This window comes from Rhineura floridana, chromosome 1 (genome assembly GCF_030035675.1).
Source record: "Rhineura floridana isolate rRhiFlo1 chromosome 1, rRhiFlo1.hap2, whole genome shotgun sequence".
Classification (NCBI taxonomy): Eukaryota; Metazoa; Chordata; class Lepidosauria; order Squamata; family Rhineuridae; genus Rhineura; species Rhineura floridana.
Window position 1 is genome coordinate 815,738 of NC_084480.1, and position 21,090 is coordinate 836,827.

The window sequence follows — 21,090 nt, forward strand, 5'->3', positions numbered from 1 at the left end:
AGCGTCTGGATGACTCCGCTGCAGAAATCATCGCCAAGGTGGCTGCGGCCGTTCCGAGACATTTAGAATAGTAGAGTTGGCAGAGGCCCATAAGGCCATCAAGTCCAACCCCAGCTCAATGCAGGAATCCAAATCAAAGCATTCCCGACAGGTGGCTGTCCAACAATTTACTGTTGTTGTTATTGTGATGTCCCTGTATTTTAATACCTGTAAATATGGTAAGTGCGGGTTTATTAAGCGATATATGGTAAGTGACATGGGCTAGAATGCTGGAGAATGTTGGATGATTATTGGCTGAGTGTTTGAATGGCTGAAGGTGTAAATGAGAGGATGATAGTTGAGTTGGGGGGGGAGTTGTTGAGAGGAGTGATTGGCAGAGTTATGAGGGAGGTTTGGATTGTATTTGGCTGATATTTAGGCAAATTATGTATGACCAGAAACATAAAGAGTGACACTGTATGAAACCATACGCTTGTTAAATCTACCTTACATAATCTTGTTATTTCCTGGTGTTTATAAATAAATATTTTATTGGTTTACCAAAAGCCTGATCCTTGGCTGGGGTTGATACAGACCAGAAGGGTGGGCAGGGTAATACCAAAGGCAGAGAAACAGTATCAAATGGTGGGAGTGGTGAAGAGAGAGAGATTGTAACATCGTCAAGCATCTAGAGCAGTGGTTCCCAACCTTTATGAGCCTGGGACCCCCTTTATAAGCTGGAAAAAAATTGTGGCTGCCAGGAAGGAAGGGGGAAAGCAGCCTTTCTTTGCAGGCTTGCTTCTTTTTGCTTCACAAGAAGCCATCTCCTCTCATTCTAAGTAAGGGTGTTGCCAGTAGTGGCAGTGCAAGGAGACGGGAATCAGTGATAGTAATCCCCTCTTCTTCCTGGTAGCCCCACCCTCAGCCTCCTTTGGCATCTGCCATGTATTTTATAGGCAGATGCCTGCCCTTAGTGCACCTGAAAGACACTCTGGTGCTTCAGAAAAGGCCTCCCCTCTTGTTTGGAGCAAGGGGGAGGTGTCATCTGCAGCAGCAGTGGCAAGCAGACAGTGTAGAGGGAGTGAAGACTTTTTTAAAAAAATTAATAAATAATTCATTTCTTTACTGTTTGAGGCCCCTTCTGGATTACTTCGCAGCCCCCCTGGGGATCCCGGCCCCCAGGTTGGGAACCACTGATATAGAGCAACCCGGGGCTGTACACTTTATAGACAAAGTACAGGGGGGTTGTGGACAGCAAGGGCACTCAGACACATAGTAACAAGAAGCCAGAAGGAGACTAAAGGCGAAGTCTCAGGCAGTATTGTTTACAGGAAGTGGCTGGTAGTACTGCCTAGCAGTGGGGTCTTGCGAGATCTGTGCTAGAGCATGTGAGAGAACAAATAAAAACCGAGATCCTGACAGGTGGTGGCCCTGTTGAGAGTATGACAGGTAAAGCCAGCTGGTGGGATCATCACAGTTGTGTTTTGCCCAGTGCAGACATTATAGCCTGGATACCAAGCCAGCTTTTTTCTCACTCCCCATCCTGCTTTGCCTGGTGAAGAGTTCTGGGATTCAGAAGCTTGCTGATTGTATTATCTGGATCCATTTCAATCAGGCTTTAGGCCTGGACATGGGACTGAAACGGCCTTGGTCGCCTTGGTGGATGATATGCGGAAGGCGTTGGATAGGGGTGAATGCACCTTCCTTGTCCTCCTGGATCTCTCTGCAGCTTTTGATACTGTTGACCATGGTATCCTTCTGGACCGCCTGAAGAGATTAGGCATAGGGGGCACTGTATTGCAGTGGTTCCATTCCTTCCTCTCTGGTAGGTACCAGAGAGTGGCATTGGGGAATGAGGTTTCGGATCCTTGGCCTCTCACTTGTGGGGTGCCACAGGGCTCCATCCTCTCCCCGATGCTGTTCAGCATCTATATAAAGCCGCTGGTGCCTATCATCAGAAGATTTGAGCTGCAGTGTCACCAGTATGCTAATGACACACAGCTCTATCTCTCATTCAAATCTTCACCAAGGTTGGCTGTAGAAACCCTATCCCAGTGCCTGGAGTTGGTGGGTGGCTAGATGGGAAGGAATAAGCTGAAGCTGAACCCTGACAAAACCGATGTACTGTTTGTGGGAGACAAGGAAGGGTTGGGGGATGTTGACCTGGTGCTCAATGGGGTACAATTGCCCCTGAAAGACCAGGTCCGCAGCCTGGGGGTCATTCTCAACTCCCAGCTGTCCATGGAGGCTCAGGTGTCGGCTGTGAGCCGGGCAGCGCTGTATCAACTCCATCTGATACGGAGGCTGTGCCCCTACCTTCCCAATCATCTGCTCCCATTGGTGGTACATGCCCTGGTGTCCTCTCGCCTAGACTACTGTAATGTGCTGTACATGGGGTTACCCTTGAAAAGGGTCTGGAAGCGGCAACTGGTACAGAATGCAGCGGCTCGCCTGATTAAAGGCAGCCGCCGGTGAGATCACATCACTCTAGTGCTGAAGGAGTTGCACTGGTTACCGGTTGTTTTCTGGGCCCAATTCAAGGTGTTGGTTCTGTCCTTTAAAACTCTATACAGTTTCGGCCCAGTCTATCTGAAGGAGCGCCTCCAACATCATCAGGGATGCCACTCAACAAGATCAGCCTCAAAAGGCCTTCTCTCTATCCCATCAGTTAAAACAGCTAGACTGGTGAGAACTAGGAAGAGGGCTTTTTCAATTGTGGCCCCCACTTTGTGGAATTCCCTCCCAAATGATCTCCGCCATGCTCCCTCTATGATGAGCTTCCACCGGGCCTTGAAGACCTGGCTCTTCAGGCAGGCTTTTGGGGTGGGCTAGGTTTTATTATTATTGTTGAGATTTTTAATGTTTTAATGTATTTCTGTGTTTTTATTTTGTACGCCGCCCAGAGTGGCTAGACAGTCAGCCAGATGGGCAACTAATACATTTAATTAATAAATAAATAAAAATTATATTGTGGCATTATTGTTGGTCGTAGTAAAGGATCTTTTCCCCCAGAATCATAGAATCATAGAGTTGGAAGGGGCCTTGTAGGCCATCGAGTCCAACCCCCTGCTCACAGCAGGAAATCCACAGCTAGAGCATCTCACGCAGATAGCTGTCCAGCCTCTGCTTGAAGACATCCAGCGAAGGGGATCCCACCACCTCCCTAGGCAGTCGGTTCCATTGCCGAACTGCCCTTACTGTCAAGAAGTTCCTTCTAATGTCCAATCTGAATCTACGCTCCTGCAACTTAAAACCATTAGACCTAGTCCTACCCTCTGGGGCAGCAGAGAACAAATCTGTACCCTCCTCTATGTGACAGCCCTTCAGGTACTTAAAGAGTGCAATCATGTCACCCCTCAGCCTTCTCTTCACCAGACTGAACATGCCAAGTTCCTTCAACCTTTCCTCATAAGACTTGTTCTCCATACCGGCTATCATCCTCGTCGCCCTCTTCTGAACCCGCTCTAACTTGTCTATATCTTTCTTAAAAAGAGGCACCCAGAACTGAACGCAGTATTCCAGATGAGGCCTGACTAATGCAGAATATAGTGGGACTATTACTTCCCTCGACCTGGAAACTATAGCTCTGTTTATGCAGCCCAAAACTGTGTGTGCCTGTTTTGCCGCAGCATCACACTGCTGGGTCATGTTCAACTTGCAATCCACTACAATTCCAAGGTCCTTCTCACATGCACTACTGCTAAGCCGGGTATTTCCCATCCTGTACCCATGCATTTTGTTTTTGTGGCCTAAATGCAGAATCTTGCATTTGTCTTTACTGAATTTCATTTTATTAATTTCAGCCCAATTTTCTAGTCTATCCAGGTCCCTTTGGATTTTATTCCTGTCTTCCATTGTGTTAGCTATCCCTCCCAGTTTCGTATCATCCACAAACTTCATAAGGCTTCCCTCCACCCCGTCATCTAAGTCATTGATAAAAATGTTGAAGAGTATCGGCCCCAGGACAGAACCCTGTGGCACTCCACTCGAAACCTCCTTCCAGTTTGAAGCAGAGCCACCGACGACCACTCTTTGAGTACGGTTTTCCAACCAGTTGTGAATCCACCTGACAGTATTTCCATGTAGTCCGCATTTGACCAGTTTGCTAATCAAAAGGTCGTGGGGGACTTTGTCAAACGCTTTGCTGAAATCTAGATAGATGACATCTACAGCATTTCCACCATCTACTAGGCTAGTGACCCGATCAAAAAAAGAGATGAGATTAGTTTGACAGGATTTTTTCTTGACAAACCCATGCTGGCTCCTACTAATCACAGCATTGTCATCTAGATAGTTGCCAATGGACTCTTTTATTATCCGTTTTGATATCTTTCCCGGTATTGAAGTCAGACTGACCGGCCTGTAATTCCCCAGATCTTCTTTTTTACCCTTTTTAAAGAGCGGGATGACGTTTGCCCGTCTCCAATCCTCCGGCACCTCTCCAGTTCTCCAGGATTTCTCAAAGATGATGGCAAGAGGTTCCGAGAGTACATCCGCAAGTTCCTTCAATACTCTGGGATGCAGTTCAGCAGGCCCTGGAGATTTGAACTCATTTAGGTTAACTAGGTATTTCCTGACTATCTCCTTATCAATCTCGAACTGCAATCCCGACTCCTTACTGAGATTGCTACCGATGCAAGGTTGCACACTGTTCCCTTTTTGGGAGAAAACAGAGGCAAAATAGGCGTTGAGCAGTTCTGCCTTTTCCTTGTTATCTGTCAACATTTTGCCATCCTCATTGAGCAGCAGTCCCACCATTTCCTTGGTCTTTCTCTTGCTTCGAACATATCTGAAAAACCCCTTTTTGTTGTTCCTCGCTTCCCTCGCCAGCCTCAGCTCATTCTGGGTTGTAGCTTTCCTTACGCTATTCCTGCAAGTACGAGCCACTTGTCGGTACTCTTCCTTGGTGATGCGTCCTTCCTTCCATTCTTTATACATGCTCTTTTTTACTTTTACCTCCTCCACCAGTCTTCCATGTAGCCACATTGGCTTTTTCCGATGTCTTCCGTTTTTCTTCCTCTTTGGAATTGTTTGCGATTGCGCTTTTTGTAATACGTTCTTCATGAACTCCCACACTTCTTGGGCTCCTTTTTTCTTTAGTCTATCTAGCCACGGGATCCTACCCATCATTTCCCTGAGCTTGCTAAAATCAGCTTTCCTGAAATCCAAGGTCCATATTTGACTATATTCTTCTTTGGCTTTCCCCAGAATCACGAATTCCAGCATTACATGGTCACTTTCCCCCAAGGTACCGACCGCTTTAATTCCCATGACCAATTCGTCCCTGTTAGTTAAGATCAGGTCCAGGATTGCCGATCCCCTTGTTCCTTCTTCTACTTTTTGAAAGAGGAAATGATCAGCAAGGCCCATCAGGAATTTGTTGGAGGCTTTGTGCTTCGCAGAGTTTGTCTCCCAGCAGATATCCGAGTAGTTGAAGTCCCCCATCACTACTACTTCTTGCCTGCTTGAGATTTCAGAGATTTGTTTGAGAAAGGCCTCGTCTACCACCTCTTCTTGGCCAGGGGGTCTGTAGTAGACACCTACTAACTACCATGTCGGTTTTATTTGTTTCTCCATTTATTTTTACCCAAATGGTCTCTACCGGACCCCTTTGTTCGCTCTCTTGGATTTCCATAGAGGTGTATTTGTCTTTGACGTATAACGCTACTCCCCCTCCTTTTCTGTTGCTTCTATTCTTTCTGTAGAGTTTATATCCTTGAATGGCTATATTCCAATCACGGGAGTCATCCCACCAAGTCTCTGTTATCCCTATGAAGTCATATTTGCCTTGATGCACTAAGACTTCAAGCTCCCCTTGCTTGTTTCCCAAGCTCCGCGCGTTGGTATATAGACAGCAGAAGTAAAATAAAAGTAGCAGTTAAACCCTTAGCCCTGCCTGGCGTTGTAACCTCCCTCTACCTTCACTCTGTGAAAGGGGCATTTATTTGGCATGCAGAGAACTGGCGATTATTCTTGTTATTATTGTTTATATTCATTGCTCACCCTTCACCAGTAGAACCCAGGGTGGGTTACAAAATCTAAAATACAATATTAATATTAATATGTTTTTAAACCTTTTTTTTAAAAAACACTGTTTTTAACTTTTGTGAAGATTTCAAAGCTTTTAAAAACATGTTTTTAAAGATATTTTGTTTTAATGTATTTCAAAGTCTGTTTTTATGATGTTTTAAAGTGTTTTAGTGCTTTTGTTTGCCGCCCTGGGCTCTTGCTGGGAGAAAGGGCGGGATATAAATCATATAATAAATACATAATAAATAAATAAATATTAAAAATAATTAAAACACATTTCATTCACAGGAATAGGGCGGGTTCTGAAAACTACATCTCAGGAGCTGAAGGCTGGGGTAAAGAGGTGCGTCTTTAGCATTCACCAAAAACCAGATAGGGAAGGTGCCAGGTGCCCTTCTGTAGGGATGAATGTCTAGATGACAATGCTGTGATTAGTAGGAGCCAGCATGTGTTTGTCAAGAAAAAATCCTGTCAAACTAATCTCATCTCTTTTTTTGATCGGGTCACTAGCTTAGTAGATGGTGGAAATGCTGTAGATGTCATCTATCTAGATTTCAGCAAAGCGTTTGACAAAGTCCCCCACGACCTTTTGATTAGCAAACTGGTCAAATGCGGACTACATGGAAATACTGTCAGGTGGATTCACAACTGGTTGGAAAACCGTACTCAAAGAGTGGTCGTCGGTGGCTCTGCTTCGGACTGGAAGGAGGTTTCGAGCAAAGTGCCACAGGGTTCTGTCCTGGGGCCTATACTCTTCAACATTTTTATCAATGACTTAGATGATGGGGTGGAGGGAAGCCTTATGAAGTTTGCGGATGATACGAAACTGGGAGGGATAGCTAACACAATGGAAGACAGGAATAAAATCCAAAGGGACCTGGATAGACTAGAAAATTGGGCTGAAATTAATAAAATGACATTCAATAAAGACAAATGCAGGATTCTGCACTTAGGCCACAAAAACAAAATGCACGGGTACAGGATGGGAAATACCCGGCTTAGCAGTAGTGCGTGTGAGAAGGACCTTGGAATTGTAGTGGATCGCAAGTTGAACATGACCCAGCAGTGTGATGCTGCGGCAAAAAAGGCAAACGCGGTTTTGGGCTGCATAAACAGAGCTATAGTTTCCAGGTCGAGGGAAGTAATAGTCCCACTATATTCTGCATTGGTCAGGCCTCATCTGGAATACTGCGTTCAGTTCTGGGCGCCTCATTTTAAGAAAGATATAGACAAGTTAGAGCGGGTTCAGAAGAGGGCGACGAGGATGATAGCCGGTATGGAGAACAAGTCTTATGAGGAAAGGTTGAAGGAACTTGGCATGTTCAGTCTGGTGAAGAGAAGGCTGAGGGGTGACATGATTACACTCTTTAAGTACCTGAAGGGCTGTCACATAGAGGAGGGTACAGATTTGTTCTCTGCTGCCCCAGAGGGTAGGACTAGGTCTAATGGTTTTAAGTTGCAGGAGCGTAGATTCAGATTGGAAATTAGAAGGAACTTCTTGACAGTAAGGGCAGTTCGGCAATGGAACCGACTGCCTAGGGAGGTGGTGGGATCCCCTTCGCTGGATGTCTTCGAGCAGAGGCTGGACAGCTATCTGTGGGAGATGCTCTAGCTGTGGATTTCCTGCTGTGAGCAGGGGGTTGGACTCGATGGCCTACAAGGCCCCTTCCAACTCTATGATTCTATGATTCTATGAAATTCCACAACCTAGGGCTACTGCAGAGAAAACCCAGGCCATCATCCCCTGAACTTATGAGGGTGGCAGAACATCTGAGAAGGCCCCCTCTGCTGATCTCAACACCCAAGAGGATCTGTGGGGAAGGAGGTGGTCTTTCAGTTATTTGGAGCCTAAGTCACTTCGGGCTTTAAACACTTAATGTGAGCAACTTGAACTGGGCCCAGAAACAAAGTGGCAACCAATGCAGCTGTTTTAAAACAGGGTTTATATGAGTTCTAAATGGAACCTCAGCTAGTAATCTGGCTGCTGCATTTTGGACCAGTTGAAGTTCATCTTGAAGGGCAGCCCAACGCAGAGCGCATTGCAATGATCCAGTCTGGAAGTTACCAGAGCATGGAGCACTGTGGCCAAGTCATCTCTGTCCAAAAGGGGCCAACGTTGGCAAACCAACTCCTGGCCACCAAGGCCACCTGAGCCTCCAGTGACAATGGTGGATGCAGGAGTGCCCCAAGCTAGGAACCTGCTCCTTCCAAGGGAGTACAACCCCATCCGTAACAGGCCACCTTCCCATCTCCTGGACTTGAGAGCTTGGAACACATAGCACTTTTGTCTTTTCAGGATTCCACATCCAGCCCATCACTGCCTCCGGACAGACACCTGTCGAGCACCTCAACTGCCTCTCCAGATTCAGATGGCACAGAGAGGTAGTGCTGAGTGTCATCCACATATTGGTGACACTTCACTCCAAATCTCCTGATTGACAGCTCCCAGTGGCTTCATATAGATGTGAAATAGTATGGGGAACAAGATGGAACCCTGTGGAACACCACAGGACAACTCTCACAGTGCCAAACGGTAGCCTCCCATACCTACTTTCTGGAAACATCCCTGGAGGTAGGAGCAGAGCCACTAAAGTGTAGTGCCCCACAGCCCCCATCTCCCTGAGCCACTCCAGAAGGATACCATGGTCAATGGTATCAAAAGCCGCTGAGAGATCAAGAACGAGCAGGGTCGCTTTCCCCTTCTCTCTCTCCTGACAGATGCCATCAACCAGGGCGACTGAGGCAGTTTTAATGCCATGGCCAGGCTTAAAGCCAGAAATGCATCCAGGGGGGATCCCAGAGGCACCCAGGAAGGAATGTCATTGCCCACACTGGAAATAAGTGGCACTGCTTTGTCCCTGGGCCACTGCCCATCACTGCCCACCTGGCCTGGCCCCTTCCACCTTGGAAGGCTCCACTCGCTTGGCCAGGATGGTCACTTCAGCACCTGCTGCCCTCCCATTCCTCATTCCTCTGGACCTCACCCCACCTGGCAAAGGCTGGACCACCTGTGCATGCCTGCTGCCACACACAGTACTCCAATGGCAAAGAGATGTGGTCTTTGTGCACCTCAGATCATCTCAAGCTCCCTGCAGACCCCTCATACCATTCCTGGTCCTTGCTTGCAGCCCCGGACTCACAGGCTGGGGAGGCTTCAATGAATAGTCTACCTAGTTTTATTTGTGGTGTTGGGGGGGGGAGTTCCACCCTCCCACCACTACTACCTTGCAGGGTTGCTAGATGAAGTCATTGTATAGTGCTGTCATTAGGAGCTGCTAGCTTTGCTTGCATTCCCTGCGTCTGTTGTGTTTTTGCTGGACACACACAAGTTCTTGTCTAGCTCCAAGACTGGTGTGTCCTCTCAGGCTTCCATGACGTAGGTATCGTGAAAAATGAGTAGCTCTTGTAGATGCCCTCTGGGGAAGAGCGGACGTGGTTTCTCATTGTTAGCTGTGCTTTGGTTTCTTCTGCAGATAAAGCGGAGTATACCATTCTCAAATGAATACATACAAAATAGGGATGGCGCTGCTGCCCAGAAATACACCTGATCTGCCACAGTTGTGTAAATGTTGTGGGCACCGAGTGCCCTGCGAGGCACTCAGCTGTGCAAGTGAGAGGAGGGGCCCATCTGCCCAGACGGAACAGAGGGAAGAACCCGGCAATGGTTAAAAGCAGGCGCATGCGGCTTAGGTAGTATTTACTTATTAAATTTATAACCCGCCTTTCCTCCCAGTAGGTTGTGGCAGACGCATGTGCAATAGCACCATTTTAATGTGAAAGTTACTGCCTCAAAGGGCGTCCACCTCCTAAAAATCAGTACTGCTGCCCCCCTCCCGTGTTGGGAAGTGAGGAAAACAGCCCTGCCTGCTGGGTGGGGAGCTCCACAGGGAAGAGTGACCAGCTGCGGCCTGCAAATGGGCTGGAAGGCCAGGCCGCCAGCGATGCTCGTGACCTGCTAAACGCAGCTCTCTCTCGTGGTTTGACCACGGCCAGGGCAGCAAAGAGCAGGGTTCTCTGGAGCCCCGTTGGGCCATATTCCCCTTGGGGTGGGGTGGAGGGAGGTGCCCTAAGTGGTGTCACGTGAAGGTGACCTCAACATGAGATCTCTCAGCACAAGAGCCAACTTTGCACAGTGCTGGCCGGAAGCAGAGCCCCCCACCCACCCCCAGCACCCTCGCCCCGCTCCCAGCCAGGGCTGAAGTCCTGATGTGCCATGTAGACTCCACGCCTGTTGCCTTCACCCATTTCCTCCACTCACTGGCTCCATGTTGTTGCACCTCCGGGAGAGGACGGCTTCACCCGGAAGCATGGCAGTGCCAGTCAGTTTCACAGGAGCAGCTGCCTAGATCATGCCTTGGGAGGGCAAGGGATACTTGGTAATAATGAAAAATAAATAAATGAGCTACCCTCCTCAGCTGGCAGCATTTCAGCAGAATTGGCCTCCCCCCATTATCCTCACAACAGCCCTGTGAGGTAGGTTAGGTTGAGTGGCCAAGTGAGCTTCATAGTAATTTTAATCAGGGTCTCCCCAGTCCTGATCTGACTCCCCACACTGGCTCTCCATCAGTGGCTCAGAAAGAACTTCTCCTCATCTGGGCAGGTAGATCTTGGCTGACATTGATTTTTTTTCACTGGGTCCATTTCACAGAGCTGGTCACAGTAATGGGTCAAACACACGTCAGCAACATAGAACTGGATCATAATCCGCAATGCTGTCGGCGAGGATGTGGGAGGTGGGGCAGCTGTTTGGGTTCAATTTGCAGCTGGTTGTTTCTCTGTCCAACTGGCATCCATTCCATACAGTCTGACCCAAGCACAGCAGAAGTGGTCACACTGGGAGGCCTGCCACAAATGGACAAAGACAGGGGTGCTCAGTAGGGGCCACTGAGGATCTGCGCTGCCCAGACCAAGCAGAAGGTGGAAGGAGTTTGCCCTGTGAATCGGCCAGCCTGAAAGAAGACATTTTGCCTCTTCAAGGGTGGCGCACGGTGCCCCACCATCTGAGAGAGGCTTTAAGTAAAGGCCCAGGGGCGGGGGGAAGTGGCTGGTCCAAATCATCCTAGCCTTTTGCTCAATCCCCCCTATGGTGTCCTGCAGTCACGCATCCCCAAGTGACCACCAGAGACTAATTTCCCCTAATGCAGGCAAGCCAGAGGGAGAGGAGGAATCTGAGGGTCCTTCTAGCAGCCGCTGTGACAAGGTCTCTGTGCTGTGGGCTAGCGTTTGTTCAGAGGTTCCTGCAAAACTCTGCTCTGTGCTCTGTGCGTGTGGATTGCTCCAGCAGGGTCCTCAGCAGGGTCCTCAGCACCAACAACCAGTGCCGGCTCTTCTGGAGGTGGGGTCCTTGACCTCATGGGGCAGCTGCCCCCTTGCTGCCCAGGGTGGCACCCGAATTGGCTGCTTGTTATCCTCATCCGCTTGGCTGCTGCTGCAATGATGTGCAGCGCGCCCTTGCACCAGCTCAGGGGTCAGCCGCAGGCCTAATGTTCAACCCAGCATGGCAGGAAAGACTTCTTCCAGAGGCATCCACAGCAACATCAGCAACAGCTGTCTGCAGGGCGGAGGCTGGCATCCTCCCTCCTGGACTTCACAAGCCGGCAGGCTGGCCAAAACAGGTGCCTGGGACCTCCTTGTGCAGCAGCAGCCACAGCAGCATTGTGGCTCTGCCCTGGCCCTAATCACACAGAAGGACACAATGCTGACACCCCTGGGGTGAAGGGCTCCCACGCTCCCGCCCCTGAGCCCCCCTGCCTGCAGCTGTCCCCAAGGCCCTGAACAGACGCCCAGACGGCACGTGCCCAGAGCAACCTCCCTTTATTGCCTCCTGGCTGCGCCGTGAGCGGCTCCCGTCTGCAGGCCGCCCTCAGGCCTTCTTGTCGTCTTTCTCCACTATCCTCCGGGGCCCTGAGGGGGGAAGAGGCAGAGCGTGTGAGCCAGAGGTGGCAGGCAGGGCCTGGTAGGCAGAGTTGTCCTCGGAGCACCCCGTCAGCACGGCATTGCGCAGTTTGGGCATCTCGGCAAAAGGCAGATAGGCTTCTCCTGAGGGAAAGAGAGTCAGGTGTGGGAGGGAGCCGGGGGGGACACATGTGGGGAGGAGGAGGGAACTGCGGAGTAGAAGCCCAGAACAAGGGGCAGGACTTGGGCTCAGAGCAGGTCAAGTTAAATCAGGACTGAGGCGGTACCGCCCTGGACTCTTGGGAGGAAGGGCAGGAAATAAATTCAACTAAATAATAATTAATAATAATAATAATAATAATAAAGGGAGCTGTGGGAGTGCAATTCTCTGAGCACACAAAGATTTGCTGTCCAGGTAGGCCAGGAACCTGGGCTAAAGGTCACGTTCTGAAAACGTAATCGTTTATGAAAATTTCCCAGACAGTTACAGAATCTGGATTTAGATTGCTGGAGTTAATTGGGGCTATCAAGATAACCGAGGGGAGCAAAACTAGACAAAAACCTGAGGGGTAATTGGTCTCCCACTTGCCCACAGATGCCACTGTCTTATACTCCAGGGGCTAAGGCAGGGTCGGCATCTATTTTGTTAAAAGTGGTGGAGATTTCCACAATCCCAGAAAGAAGGGTCTCCATTTAAATTCAAAGTGCACAAGTCTGGCTTGACTTATTTTCAGCTGAGCTGTTTGGGGTAAAGTATCCAAGAAAGAAGAGCACCAGAGTAGTTAACCTACACCTTTGCAACCTCAAGGCTAGACTACTGCAATACACTCTACCTGGGGCTTCCCTTGATGTCTCACAAGTTTCAGATGGAGCAGAGGCCAATGGAATGGGGGGCAAGGGGAAATGGCTAGCACCAGAAATGTGAGCACCAGAGGGATGGGCAGGGAGGAATGTGATCACTCCTCTCCTCTGTTTGTGGGGCGGAGGAAAGTCTTCTACCCCAAGGACGCCTGTCTAGAAGAAAGACTCACCAGGTCACAGTGGAGACCTGTTTCCTCGCCTGAGGCAAATGAGGCCAAAGATGAGGTTGGCAGCCCCCTTGGCTGGAAGCCTCCTTAGGCAGGGTGTGTTACTGGAGATCGTAGTGCTCACGCCAACAGTGGAAGACCGTGGGGCTTGACAAGTGAGGGTGGGGATGGAGAAACCATAGCCTAATACCACAGCAGCCATTTTGCATAGAGGAGGACCCCAGCTTGATCCCAGCATCACCAGCGAAAGGGTCTCATGCCCCAGGACTGGGCAAGAATCTGTCTCTGAAGCCCTGGAGAGATGGAGCCAATCTGGGCCAGGGAGACCAACAGGCTTTGGCTCTGGGCATAACAGCCTGCTGGACCAGGCCAGCGTTCCATCTAGTTCTGAACCCTGTGCACCCAGTGGCCAACCAGATGCCCTTGGGAAGCCTGCAAGCAGGACTTGTGTGCAAGAGCACGCCCTGCCCCCAATGTTTCTCAGCAACTGGTATTCAGAAGCATACTGCCTCCGACTGTGGAGGCAGGAAACAGCCACCATGGCTAGTAGCCATCAATAGCATTATCCTCATCTATGAATTTGTCTCATCCTGTTTTAAAGCCTTCCAAGTTGGTCAGCAGCACTGCCTCTTATGGGAGTGAATTCCATAGTTTAACTCTGCGTCGTGTGAAGAAGGACTTTCTCTTGTCTGTCCTGAACCTTCCAACATTCAGCTTCAATTAGATGTCCATGAGTTCTAGTGTTATGCAAGAGGGAGGAAAACATTTCTCTATCCACTTTCTCCATGCCCATGCCATGCATAATTTTATACCTTTCTATCATGTCTTCTCTGACTTGCCTTTTTCCTAACCTAAAAAGCTGCAAAAGTTGCAACCTTTCCTTGCAGGGAAGTTGCTCCATCCCCTTGATCATTCTGGTTGTCCTTTTCTGAACCTTTTCCCGCTCTACAATATCCTTTCTGAGCTGAGGTGACCAGAACTGTGCACAGTATTCCAAATGCGGCCCCAACATAGATTTATACAATGGCATTATGATATCGGCAGTTTTATTTTCAGTATCTTTCCTAATGATCCCTAGCATGGAATTTGCCTTTTTCACAGCTGCCACATGCTGGGTCAACATCTTCACTGAGCTATCCACTAAGACACCAAGGTTTTGTTCCTGGTCAGTCACTGCCAGTTCAGACCTCATAAGGATCTATGTGAAATTAAGATTTTTTGCCCCGACATGCATCGCTTCACACCTGCTCACATTAAATTGCATTTGCCATTTTACAACCCATTCCCTCAGTTTGGAGAGGTCCTTTTGGAGCTCTTCACAATCTCTTTTTTTAAAATGACCCTGAACAAATTTATATCATCAGCAAACTTGGCTACCTCACTGCTCAACCCTAGTGCGGGTCCTAATACTGATCCTTGGGGAACTTCAAGTTCTACATCCCTCCATGGGGAGAACTGTCCATTTATTCCTGCTCTCTGTTTTCTAGCCAATTCCTAATCCATAAGAGGATCTCTCCTCTTTTTCTGCTAAGCTTACTCAGGGATCTTTGGTGAGGTACCTTGTCGAAAGCTTTCTGAAAGTCCAAGTACACTATGACCACTGGATCACCTCTATCTATATGCCTGTTGATACTCTTAAAGAACTCCAATAGGTTGGTGAGACAGGACTTACCCTTGCCGAAGCCATGCTGGCTCTGAGTCAGCAAGGCTTGTTCTATATGCTTGGTTATTTTATCTTTAACGATACTTTCTACCAGTTTTCCCAGGACAGACATTAAGCTAACTGGCCTATAATTTCTGGGATCCCTCCTGGATCCCCTTTTAAAGATTTGTGTTACATTGGCCATGTTCCAGTCCTCAGGTACGGAAGCAGATCTCAGGGACAAGTTACTTATTTTTATTAGAAGATCATCTATCTCACATTTGAGTTCTTTGAGAACTCTCGGGTGGATGCCATCCGGACCTGTCGCTTTATCTGTTTTTATTTTGTCTGTTAGGACTTCATCTTTTGTCACCCCAATCTACCTCAGTTCCTCAGACTCCCTTCCTTCAAAAGTTAGTTCAGGCACAGTGATTGCATCATAGGATCAAACAATGGTATTCAGTGCTAGTCCTGCTCAGAGGAGACCCATTGAAGTTAATAGACATAACTAACTTAGGTTTTGCTCTGGTTGACTACAACCCAAAGTGTGAAACAAGAGTGGGTGTAGAGTGGAGTGATCTTTCCTGGAAATGCCTGCCTGCCCCCACTGCATCACCCCACTGTCCCTCCTTCCTTGTGCCCCCTGCATACCGCACGGCCGGCCCCCCTTGCGGCGTGTCTCCTCTGACTCAAAGAAGGTCTCGTGCTCCTCCCAGCGCCGATCACAGGCTGCACACAGGAAGCTGGATGTGAATGCCCTGCAGGAGCAACCTAGAGGGTGAAGGAAAGGGTGCATCAGTGAGGGGGAGCTGCCAGGCTGGGCTGAGTGTGGCGCATCTCAGTAACAGGTAGGTCCCTTGGCATGATCCTGTGCCAGTAGCTGAAACTGGGCTGGGCTGCTTCAAGGCTGTGTGGTACAAAGGGCAGCCTGTTGGGCAGCGTGGGGAGTTCTAGGTTCAAGTCCCCATTTAGCCCTGCTTGCCACTAAACAACTATACAGGGTTATTGTGAAGAAACTTTGGGAACAGCCCCGCTCCCCTCCCCCTCATATGAGCTCATGGAGGGATGAAAAAGTAACAAATGCCCCTCCCTTGCCAGGTCTTTCTGGGATTTTTTTTATTGTCCTTCTCAGTTTGCGTTTTATGCCACTTGGGTTGTGCTTCCCATTGCGCCACATGGCTGCAGTTAGCACATGGCTGCAGTTTGTCTGAAGCCCCACACCACAGGGGAGCAGGCAGGCTTAAATGCACCCCGCGGAGGTTCTTTTCTGCCATTTTCAGGCCTCAGAGGATTGATGGATCAGCACAATGTAGAAAGAATCAACATGCCTCTGCAGAGTGGATTAAATGCATAAATTGGCTCTCCTTGAGTCCTGCCTGGGTTGGTGGGACTCGGTGCAAGGGCTGGGCTGCTTGTCCACAGCAAAGGGCCACCTAGGTTCTCCTGTGGCTTCAACAGCCACATCTACAGGCCTCAAAGGCGCTGCTGTCCTCAGCCTCAGGTACCACTCAAAGCAGAGTGAAACAACCGACCTCTATGAAAAGAGTCGTATTTCTTTTTCTCTCCCAGAACCTCCTCTCTGTCTCTCAGACCCTGGATTTTACAACAAGGAACAGAAGCTCTAAGGCTGGATTGAGGCAAAACCTGATTCATGCACAGAGGTGGAGAGACAAAGGAATACTTGCAAGCACTGTAAAGACCAACCCCCTCACAGAATGTTTCATCCCACCCATCTCGGTCCAAGCACGCCTGCATGCCATAGGACTCTTTTGCCACTGCCTGACCAGGAGGTGCAAAACTGCAACCCGGGTCCACCCAGTGCTTTTGTGCACTAGTGGGGAAAAGCCATGACCACACCCACCTCGGGCATTGCAGATGCGGGCTCCAGTTGGCACATGCTCCTCGTGAGTGTGTTTGCAGCGGCATTTTGCCCTCCAGGCAGCTGGATCAAAGCCAGTCCTTCTCTGCAGCCAGAATTCACCCACCTCCTCTGGGCATGATGGGATGAACATGAAGCCTTGGCATTTGCACTCAGGCAGGGTGCAGGGCACAGTCGCCCGCCTCTCTGAAACATAGCCACACATGCTGGTCAGGAGAAGTGGCTGGCAGGGGAAGGAAGGTGGAAGTGGCTGCAGGAGAGGGGGCTGGGGAACTCCATTAGGTAACTGAAATTGAGGGCAGGAGATGAGTTATATAGTAAGGATGAGATGAAGAGTTCTAAGTAGAATGTGTTTGTTCAGCAAATCTTGTAATGCCTCTAGCCATACGCAGATCTACAACTCTATGTGGTAATGTGAATATTGCATAAAGGCTAAAAGTATGAAGCCAAGTTTCCCAAAGAAAACTACAAAGCTTCCAGAGCTCATTCACACAGACATTTGTAGTCACCTGAAAACGCCCTCAGAAGAGGGCAGTGATTACCTGTTGACTTTTATTGATGACTATTCAAGGTAAATTATAAAATATCTATTAAGAGAAAGAAGCCACATGCTTCAGAAATTAAAGGATTATGTTAGGGCTGTGTCCAATAAATCTGGAAGAAAACCATAGACAATGAGGTCTGACCATGATAGAGAATATGTCTCTAGAGCTATGCAGCAGTTCTTACAAGAGGCATAGAACATGAGACCACTGTTCCTTATTCCCCTGAGCAAACTGGTGTTGCAGAACGGATGAATAAAACCATGTTGGAGATGATTCATTGTTTGTTGGAAGATGCACAGTTACCACAAGAGTAATAGGAAGAGTAGTAGTTACTGCCACCTAGCTGCAGAACCAGCTTCCTACAACTGCAACCAACAGAATACCCTTGGAGCTATGGCATGGATGTCTATCAAGCACGGGTCTCACAGTGCTTGGGTCTAAAGTCTTCATGCACATCCCATGTGGAAGGAAGAAATATTCATCAGATTTTCTACCAAACAGAAGGGATACAGAGTCATAGATCCCAAGACTGGTGAAATTGTAGTGTACATAGCTGTCCACTTTGATGACACAAAGAGCACACACCAACCAGAAAGGGTGCCACATCTAATAAATCACAGTGATGAGGAAGAGAAAACTGAGGTACTCATCCACAACAAAAGGGATAACAGTGATGTATCAGCAGAGGAATCTGAGCCAGAGGGGCACCTGAGCCAGAAGGGGCAGCCAAGGTGGCAGTACCCAGACACTCTAACTGCACCAACAGAGGTATACAAAGACTCACCTACCTCATAAGAGATTATAAACTCCCAAAAACAGATACTTGGGAGGACAGTGAGGCCTTACCCAAGGCTGAAAAATGGAGGCAGGCAGCTGCAGAAGAGCTGGAAGCCTTACACAAAAATAAGACTTGGACACTGTCCAAGCTTCCTCAAGGGAGAAAGGCTGTGGGCTGCAACTGGATCTTCAAAAATAAGCCAGACACTAAAGGGAATGGCTAGAAATACAAGGCAAGGCTAGTAGCCAAAGGATACCACAGAACCATGGACAGGACTATGACTAGACCTTTCCCCCTGTGGTCAACCATGCCACCATTAGGACACTGCTGAGTGTTACTGCTAACAAGAAAATGCAAGTGGAACGCATGGACATAAAGACAGCATTCTTGCATGGCAAAATAGAAGAAGAGATCTATATGCACCAAACATCAGGGTTTGACTTGAAGTACCAGGAAAAGAAACCCTAGAGTGCAAACTGCAGAAGTCCATCTATGGACTTAACCGGCTGCTAGAGCAAGGAAGGAGAAACTAAACAATATGCTCTTGAAAGAAGGCTTTGTACAAGGGAAAGCAGATCCATGCCTGTATAATAGATTCAGAGAAAACAGATGGACTTGCCTACTGATTTATATAGATGATCTACTATTGGCTTACGAAACTCCACAAGATAAGCTACAGTTAATGAATCATCTAAACAAGGAGGTAGAAGTAAAGTGTCTACCTGATGTCACTGACTATCTTGGAATGCAAATTGAAAGAGAAGATGGATCCTTCTTGCTGAACCAAAGGCAAAAGATCCAAGATCTCAAAAGTCTGGAACTGAAGGATGCACATCCAGCACCTACTCCAATGGAAGACCACAACAACCAACCATGGGAAGACCAGGAGAGCTGCAGAAGAGCCATCAGGAAACTCCTATATATAAGCATTGTTACAAGGCCAGACATGGTGGCAGCAGAAGTGGGATACATGTAACCAACACCCTGGCTGCCACCTCCTACCCCCTCTGCTACTTACCCACATAGACCTGATGCTGCTTCAACAGATGACCACAGAAACACTTGGACTCATCACCCACACGGAAACAGTCCCACAGGTATTCAGGGCAGCGCCAGCCAATGTAGAGGCCTGTGGGAAAGGAAGCATTTCAGTCTGATGGTCTTGCAGTGACTGAGGGAAGGGGGCCTGCTCGGTATATGGGGAGGTTGAGCCCACCCACTGCCTGGTCCAGGCACTTCAGGTGAAGCCCACCAAAAGCCTGCATCTCACTGCACAACACCTCTCTGCCCACCCAACCCTGAGATGGCCCCCTTCTCCAATGCCACCTTATTTTTCTGGGCCTCAGCTCCACCACTGCCCATTGCCCCCCCTTACCACATCTGGCCTGCCTAAAAGAGAGGCCCGGGGCATGGATTGTGCCACCAGTGAGCCTTGCAGGGCATCTGATGGCTCTGAATAAATCTGGCAGGAGCAGGAGCAGGGAGTAGATGTAAAAAACTCATCCGCTCCTGACACAGTAGATGTTGCCCTGCCGCATGAGCCTCAAGCAGCCACCGCAACTGGTACAGCCACATGGGGCCCAGAGGCCACATGCCCCTCTGCCCCCAGGCTGCACAACCTGGGACATTTGCCCCAGCAGGACCCTGCGCAAAGGCACAGTGGATGCTGCAGCATGACATGTTGTGGGTTGCAGACGCTTGCTTGGCTGGGACTCCAGGGAAGACTCTGGGGAAGACTGGGGACCCAACCAGCCTAGGAGCCACCCCTCGCCCCAGCTCCAGCCCAGTTAAGGGGACAAGTACAAGGAGGGGTCTCAAAAGAGGTGCCCAAACCCTGCAACCCTTGCTAAGAAAAGGCACAGTCTGGATGTCTGGAAGGAAACCGAAAGCCAGGAAGAGTCATTGATGTTGCACCCCCAGCAGGAAAGCAGATAGCAGTGAGGGCAGGCAAGGGTTAATGCCTGCCCTTTCCCACCCAGATGCTGCACATGTTGGTTTAGAAGCAAGAGAAGCGCTACAGAGTTACTCCCAGAATGCACTTGCGAACGGGGCAACATCCTAAGCTGCTTCGCTCCTTACCGTCCTCACTGGCATTTCCTGGGATCTTCTCTTCTGCAGCTGCATGTAAGTCTGACGCAGCCACCTCGGACTCACCCGTGGGACATCCTCCCTCCAGGCACAGCCAGCACGGACTGGCTGCTGCACATGGCCCTTGGCGCCTGAGGCCGGGGGGCCCGCTGGCCCCAGAAAGTGGCATGAGCGAGTGAGCAGCTACCACACGAAAGGCGTGAGGACTTTGGACCAGGCGAGACACCTCCTCTGAGGCTCCTGCCAGCCTGGGCCTCGCTCTTTGGAAGCCCCAGCAGTGCCTGCCCCAAACCCACCCAAGAGGGCTCTGGGGGGGGTGCGGTGAGAATAATTAGACAAGAGAGGCTCCCTCTGCAAGAAAGGGGCACCTCAGAAGGCGACTGTCCCACCTTGGATGTCTCCCCCCATACTAAGCAGCACTTGTAGCAACCCAAAGGGTACGTTTGGGGAAGGAAGGCAAAGTGACACAGGAGGCTGGAAGCTGCTCTGGCATTTGGACACCATGGCCCCCATGGGGGAGAGAGCAGGGGCAGCTGCTGTTGCTACTGCTGCTGCCACCACTATCACCACCACCACCAGTATTGCTGGGCTAGCACTCTTCTCCCAGGCCAATCTTTGCCCTCCCTCCTGCCCCCATATAGTGGCTGGTCTGGTTAGGCAGGGGGCGGGGGTGGGGAGTCTCTTGCATGAGAAGCAGCGAGGGGGAAAGGCAGAGCGCAGCTCACAGGTGCAGCCCCTCCTGGCACCTTCAGTCAGGTGGATTTGGAGGGGCAGGTGTGGGAACGGGTCTCTCTGCCTGCACTATGGAGAGCCACGGCCAATGCAGCAGATGGACCAGTGATCTGACTCTGGATAAGGCGGCTTCCCACGTTCATAACCCAACCACTGGGAATTGGGATTACCTCCTTGGCAAGTCTGGTTTTGGGGTGGCAGAAACACTGTGGGGAGCCTGACATATCCTCAGGGGTGTGTCACTCACTGGCACAGCGCAGTTGGCATCTATGGATGTCTCATGCCTTACCTGGGAAAAGAGAAAAGAGGGTCCTTCAGGGCCAAAGGTCAGCATCCACTGCATAAAACAAACAAGTGTCATGGCTGCCCTCAAAGAACCCTGGGAGGTGCAGTGTTGTGAGGCTGTCAGAATTCCTTCTTGTTATCTTGTTTGGTCCTGAGCAGGAAGAGGGTGTCATAAGAGGGGGTGGGGGGTCTTGGGAGCTCACTGCAGG

The 21,090-nt window shown here is 49.6% G+C and overlaps 1 protein-coding gene across 1 annotated transcript in view; it reads right to left on the reverse strand.

The window, feature by feature from the left end:
* Window positions 1-11,736: 11,736 nt before the first annotated feature.
* Window positions 11,737-21,090, reverse strand: part of FAM221B (family with sequence similarity 221 member B) — a 32,959-nt gene continuing 23,605 nt past the window's right edge. The window contains exons 4-7 of the mRNA XM_061607343.1: window positions 18,795-18,905; window positions 16,436-16,639; window positions 15,226-15,345; window positions 11,737-12,048 (exon numbers count right to left, since the gene is read on the reverse strand). Of these exons, the coding sequence (XP_061463327.1) occupies window positions 11,873-12,048; window positions 15,226-15,345; window positions 16,436-16,639; window positions 18,795-18,905 (611 nt within the window). The 3' untranslated portion in view covers window positions 11,737-11,872. The remainder of the gene's footprint in view (window positions 12,049-15,225; window positions 15,346-16,435; window positions 16,640-18,794; window positions 18,906-21,090) is intronic.